Source organism: Diachasma alloeum, unplaced genomic scaffold (genome assembly GCF_001412515.2).
Source record: "Diachasma alloeum isolate Michigan unplaced genomic scaffold, Dall2.0 Dall_scaffold_00341, whole genome shotgun sequence".
In the NCBI taxonomy this organism is placed as follows: Eukaryota; Metazoa; Arthropoda; class Insecta; order Hymenoptera; family Braconidae; genus Diachasma; species Diachasma alloeum.
The window spans coordinates 233,438-240,818 of record NW_021680480.1 but is presented as its reverse complement, the minus strand read 5'-3'; the positions used below and the strand labels follow the sequence as shown (position 1 = coordinate 240,818).

General features: G+C 36.8%; 1 protein-coding gene across 1 annotated transcript; it reads left to right on the top strand.

The window, feature by feature from the left end:
• Positions 1 to 3,368: 3,368 nt before the first annotated feature.
• On the top strand, positions 3,369 to 7,151 carry LOC107040743. Its single transcript, XM_015260962.1, has 2 exons — positions 3,369 to 5,528; positions 7,122 to 7,151. The coding sequence occupies exons 1-2, from the start codon at positions 3,369 to 3,371 to the stop codon at positions 7,149 to 7,151; spliced, it is 2,190 nt and encodes a 729-aa protein (XP_015116448.1).
• Positions 7,152 to 7,381: the final 230 nt, after the last annotated feature.

Here is a 7,381-nt window from a genome sequence, read left to right as displayed (position 1 = left end):
AGAAAGATGTCAATTGAGATGAATAAAATTCAGAGAGAGATCTCTATGGAAAAATGAAACAACACGTACACCCATCGCTAGGTACAAAGGGGTATTATTACTGTTATTTCAACTGAGAGACAATATTTATCATTATTATCACTAATCTTTTCGTAGATTTTTCTCAAATTAAATTTCCTGTGATTTCATTCAGATTGAGAAAAAAAACTTTCAAGAGAACAATCATAATGTAAAAAATAATTTCGTCACGTGAAAGAGTTAACTTTCTAAAAAAATCATTCGAGACTAGAATTTCATTAACTTAAAGATGACTAGACAAAGACTAGATTTATCGATAATTTATTTTTGAAGACTAAAAAACTAGAAAATAACTAGAACAGTATTTCCTTAACCTAAACTTGACTAGGGAAAACTAGAGACGTAAATTAATTGGAAACTCCAATTTGTGATATTCATTCCTGAATAATAATTTAATTTATTGATTAAAATATAACTAATCGTGATATGCAAGAGCCAAATGTATAAAGCATTAATAGAAACAGAGACTCGAATCGTAGATAATTTAGAGCCTAAGAAAAATATTTATTAAAAAAAAATGCTTGCATAATCAATACTTTTAATATGAGAGAAAGACTAATTAAGTTCTCTGAGAAATATGATTGTTACACATCTTGAGTGGAATTGAATTCCCATTTTCTCATACATGGATGGAAAGATTGTTTAAATTCAATCGATTCTTTAAGATAATTGTGCATCTTTTTCAGTTAAAAACTTCAATTTTAAGTGATTCGAGCAAACAGCATGCACTTGAAAAAATATTGTCGATCAACAAACGAAAAAATGATTTAAAAAAAAAATTGTAATAATCCCTGTATCCTCATTGCCATATAAGGTATGTAACGTAATGTTTCTTTGTATTTTCCTCTCGATTGTAAGATGTTTGTATAGAAAATAAAAAGTGATTGTCATAGAACAGAAATAAATAAACTAACATCACTCTTCATTGAATTTGGTACAAAATTTTCTCTTTCTTTTAAAATGAGGGGAAGGAATTACTGCTTACGGAATGAAGGAATTACCGACGGTCGTTCATGTGGCTAGGGGTAGATTTTCATGGAAAGAGCATGAGCGACACGAGACTTCGGGTGCTATGTCAATATAAAGTAGAAGTATTATTGTTTCCCACATTATTAAATAATTATAATCTGGAAACAATTCAGAAATGATATTTTAACGGTTCCGGGAGTTGTGGGACACCAAAAAGCATCGAGTTTCATTCTTCGATCTTGAAATATCAATAATTGATAACCCACAAGGCGATTCGAATGGTCCATTGAATTCCGTAGGAGAAAAAAACCACAGTAAGTAGATTCATTTGCATTTTCTATCTATGATGACTCGAATAAATTACATGAACTTGAATTTTTTTTCCATGACAAATTAGGCCCCTCGAACACAATTTCATGTCTGTACGTAAATGAATACGCCTAACCTCAATTCACATTTCATGTCACCCTCCTTGCATGGAATTCTCTGCTCTTAGATGATAATACCGATGCACAACGAATACAAAACGTGATTCTCTTGCAGGGAAATAACTTTCAGAGTGCTGGAGGTCGATGGGCTAATTCTTTCATTATTCACTCCAGGTGCCAAGAACAAAATCCTGTGCTCTGTTCATACCCTCAACCAATCAATCAAGGTAAGCAGATAATTTCTTCGTGCATTCGAGTGAAATTTTCATTGCAAATGAAATTTTTCTTTACTGAATTCTATTCATTTTCAGATTTCTCGGACTCCTCCCCGAGGTGATTATGAGCATCAAGAACATCGCAGTGATTATTCCACCGAAACATTTACAGATTTCAAGAAAATAGTTTCAAGAGTTTACACATAGAGAATCAGATCCTAGAACTCAAATCCTAGAACTCAAATCCTAGAACTCAGGTCCTAGAACTCAGATCGAGTATAAAATCGGAGCCAGAAATTTGAGAGTCCAAAGATTTTCAACTGTAAAAACAGTCCCGAGTCTTTCAATACAGATACTGAAACATACAGCCAATACAAGAATTCAACTTTCCAGAGATTCCAACCCGAAAACTCAGTTTCAAGTCTTTGAATACAGTTACTGAAACTTCCATCTGATATCACGAAACACTAGATATTGAACGAAACAAAATAGATCTAGATTTACCCACATTGTAATAACAGAATAAAAACTCTGAATATTTGAGTCCAAAGGTTCTATTGATATTCAAGAAAAGAATAAATAATTACTTTTTTTTCTGAAAATAACCCGTTTTAATAATTTCTTCACCTAGAATCAACCACTGTCATTCAATTTCAGCAAACACAATTGATTTATCTAGCCACGAAATTCAATAAATCTGTAGGGAATCACCATTTTCCCTATCAACTAGTAGTATTGAACAATTGTTTTCTTTATTTCGATTGATAAAATGCCCAGAAGAAAGATCCAACGAACACCAGAAGAAGAAGCAGAATTGCAAAGGGTAAGGCGTGAAAAGAATACAGCCCAGCAGAAGTTACGTCGACAAAAACGTCGAGTTGATCAGATGGCCAACCTTCGGGGTCATACAATTGACCTAGGTATTCCTATACAACATTCAGCACAACAGCCAACCATTAACGATTCGGTAGTTTTTTCAGAATGTATTCCCTTACAAGCAACACGCGTGTCAACTGTGTCAGAGATCGTTAATACAAATGTTGAAAATGTAGGTCCCAGGCCAGAAAGAAGTGATATTACTGAACATTATATAGGACTCATCGACATGATTTGTTGTCATTGCAACGCGAAGCATTTTGCATTTGAGCGAACGTCAGGTAAGAAAGATTCATTCCAGAGTTGTTGTGGTCACGGAGCGGTGAGATTAGAATCTTTACCTGAACCACCAGGAATTTTGCGTGAATTATTCGACGGCAATCATGAAAAATCCCATCATTTTCTTCAGCGTATACGTAGTTATAATAATTCTTTTGTATTCGCTTCGTTCAATGCAAATTTGGTGAATTTTGATGAAAGACGCCCTGGACCATATTGTTTTAAAATTAACGGACAAATTTATTACCAGATTAATACGAGTTTGTACCCTTCTGGAAGTGAATGTCCTTCATATGGTCAGCTCTTCATAGTTGATCAAAATGAAGCAACTGATGTTCGATGCAATCAAATGTCAACGTTGGATGCAGAATTGGTAGGTGAAATCGATAGCGCACTTCGGGAATGCAATGACTTCGCACGATCATATCAAATGATGCACGAAGAACTCTTGCAATCTAGACTTAACTCTAGAGAATCAGGAGTGGAACCTGAGATGCAACTATTGTTTTCTTTAAAACGAGGCATGGATCGTGGACGATATAATCTCCAAAAGATTAATGAAGTCGCAGCGATATTCACTACCACTGCGGACGGCGAAATTCCAGAGTCTTATGTTTCAATCCGTGTCAAAGCTACGAAAGAACTCACGTATATCAGCACCATGGATCCCAATGTTGAACCGTGGATTTATCCACTGTTCTATCCCAACGGAACTCGAGGATGGCATGACAAAATGCCATTGACGAATAGGCCTGGACGAGTTACACGCAATGCTTATACAAAGTACAGAATGGCTGACAGAGACGACAATGTGATTCTCAAAGACGGCAGATTATTCCAACAATGGATTGTTGACAGCTACGTAAAAGTTGAGAGAGACCGTTTGACATTTGATAGGAATAATCAAGAAAAGCTACGTTCTGACACGTACCAAGGTTTAAGAGAACATTTACAAAGAAGAGCAGATGAAGCTCATGGTCGAGTAGGAAAAATGGTGATTCTTCCTTCATCATTTGTGGGTTCTCCACGCAATATGATGCAGCACTATCAAGATGCCATGGCAATTGTAAGGAAATTCGGTAAATCAGATCTCTTCATTACGATGACGTGCAATCCGAACTGGCGTGAAATACAAGAAAATTTATTACCCGGTCAAACACCATCTGATCGACCTGATTTAGTTTCACGTGTTTTTCACAGGAAAAAAGATGAGTTGATCAAAAAAACCATCATAAAAGATAAATTGTTCGGTGAAGTGCTTGCATATGTGTATGTCGTTGAATATCAGAAACGAGGTTTACCTCATGTCTATATATTATTAACGTTGAAACAGAATCACAAGATAACTACTCCAGATGTAGTTGATAAAAATATTCCTGCAGAAATTCCAAGTCCAGACGAAGATCCCACGTTACATGAAATCGTAATGAAAGACATGATACACGGTCCATGTGGCAGTTGGTGTAAAAACGAAAAGGGTAAGTGTACGAAACATTTCCCCAACGATTTTCAAGCCAAAACTACCCTAGATGAGAATGGATATCCTACGTATCGTTGCAGAAACACTGGTGTTTATAACCGTGGAAATGGACATACAACTGACAATCAATTTGTAGTTCCCTATAATCCCACTCTATTGAAATTATACAATTGTCATATCAACGTAGAAGTCGTTCCATCTATCCAATCTGTGAAGTATCTATATAAATATGTTTACAAAGGCCATGATGCGGCGGCCGTTGAGATTACCGATCCTGGTAATGGTGAAAATGTGATCGATCATGATGAAATTCGTAATTTCGCGGAGGCTCGATATGTCAGCCCAGTCGAAGCCAGTGATCGTATATTAAGTCATACATTACAAGAAAAAAGTCACGTGCATCTATGTAATCAACATACTCTAACAATTTCCGATGTAGCTGATGATGAAGCTATAAGGTCTGCATTGCAAAAAGAGACAATGTTGATGGATTATTTCGCTTTAAATCAACGAGATCCCGAAGCCAGGAAGTTCACCTATTCAGAAATTCCGTCCCATTACGTGTTCAAGAAAAATCGAGGTTCAGGCATCTCAAGATGGGAGAAACGCAAAACTCAATTCAATGTTATCGGACGAATGTATTCGGTAGCTCCCACTCAAATTGAATTATTTCATCTTCGATTATTATTGATAAAAAGCAAAGGAGCAATTAGTTCTGAGGATTTGAGAACCGTTAATGGACACCTGTGTGATACGTATCACAGTGCCTGCCTAGCATTAGGACTTATCGCAGATGATACACAATGGGAACGAGCAATGACAGAAGGCGAAATATGGATGATGCCTCGACAACTCCGTCGTTTGTACGCTCGAATTTTGATGTATTGTCAGCCAAACCAACCAGAGGAATTATGGTTGAAATTCAAAGATGCCATGTCTCAAGATTTTCAACGAGATGCCGATGTTCAAACAGCTGAAAGAAGAGCGTATGCTGAAATCAATACATTTCTCACTCAAGAAGGTTCGGACTTGAGTCGTTTTCCTACCATGCCTACGATGGAAGAGATGCCAAATAATATTAACGAGCCCATGGATGCAGGAATGCTCCAACAACATACAGAAATTGGTCTTGATCAATATCGAAGATTGAACGTCAAAGAAAAGGAAATTGTGGATAAAATTTTGGATGTAGTCTCTTCGGAGGTAAGAAATTCCTCAAACACATGTTTTTACATTGATGGTCCCGGTGGTTCAGGGAAAACATTTATTTACACCACAATCTATCATATATTGACAGGAAGAGAAAAACAAATTTGCACAATGGCGTTTACAGGTATTGCGGCAATATTACTACCGCATGGGAGAACTGTGCATAAAACTTTTGGTATGCCGGTCCCTCTTTTCTCTGATTCTGTTTCAAACATCAAGAATCAGTCTCAAAACGCTGATTATCTACGAGGAGTTGATGTTTTCATCTGGGATGAAGCTCCAATGGCACCGAGATACGCTTTGGAATTAGTCGATCGAACACTTCGTGACTTTCTGAATGTAAACTTGCCATTCGGAGGAAAAATTATGATTTTGGGCGGTGACTTCAGGCAATTATTACCAGTAAAAACTCACGCTACTCGCTCTGAGATGGTCAATTTATCGATCAAATTCAGTGTGTCGTGGAAACATTTTTCTATGTTTGCACTGACTGAAAATATGCGTACTCTCCCAGGAGAAATTGAGTTCTCCAGATATCTTCTTTCCGTAGGTGATGGATGTTCAACTGATGCCAGCAATAATTTGTTAGCACCAGAACAGTGCATAGCTCCACGAACAGCTGATATAGTTGCATCAACATGCAAAGAACTCATAAAGAAGAGAAAATTCGATGAATTTGCAAATGTCGCAATACTATCTGCACGAAATATTGATGTTGAAGAAATAAACAATCGAGTTATAGAACTCTTCGATAAAACAACGGAAAAGATTTATAACAGCATAGACAGTGTGAAAAACTGTGACAATGGAGATATTTCAGATGCAATACTCCCAGAGTATTTGAATACATTAAATCCACCAGGTTTCCCGCCACATGAGTTGAAACTTAGACACAACTGTATTGTTATGTTCATTCGAAATCTCAGTATCAATGAAGGATTATGTAACGGTACACGGCTACAAATTTTAGGACTCGCAAATAATCTCCTACGATGTCGAATTCTCACGGGCTACAAGGCAGGAGAGATCGTTTTCATTCATCGCATCACTCTCTATTGTGAGGACGTCTATCCTTTTACGTTCCAACGTCGACAGTTCCCTATGAAACTGGCATTCGCGATGACAATCAACAAAAGTCAAGGACAAACATTCGATAAAATTGGGCTCGATCTTCGAAAAGATGTCTTTAATCATGGGCAATTATATGTTGCGTTTTCACGTGTTCGATCTTAGAGGTCACTACAACTCTTCCTTGGTGAACAAAGGACCAACAATATGATAAAAAATTACGTCTTCAAAGAGTTATATCGCTAGAATTGGATATGAGAATTGCAATCATACCTTAAAGTACTTGGACAGTCACTTCCACTTTGTTAAAACTTCGCAATGTACCAAAGACTCAATATTTTCATCATAGTTTCCTGAACGCATTCAGAAACGATTGCCTAAATTCTGGAGGTTCTATCTACACCAATGTTGAGTTACGCGTTATTAATTCAGTTTCCGTGTCTTTTCAACTTTCGTCTATTAATCAAAACTGGATAGGAAATTCTTGAAATTATGGGAATCGCTTTCGAATATGCTCAGGTCTCCGATACATTTCAAAGTGTTCATTAAGTACAAGTCACTATGGAGATACCTCCATCATCATAGTGAGATCAAGTGTCCTCCTAATTCGAACGATTAGTTGTTGTATTTTATTCCATTTATTAACAGAGAGAAAACTCATTTATACATTATTCATAGGATTTTTTTCATAATAGAGTCGTAGACAGTCATTCATTCAGTTCCCGCGCGCTGGGGCGCGCGGTTCGGTCTGGTTATTGAGAAAAAGAACTAAACTTGGT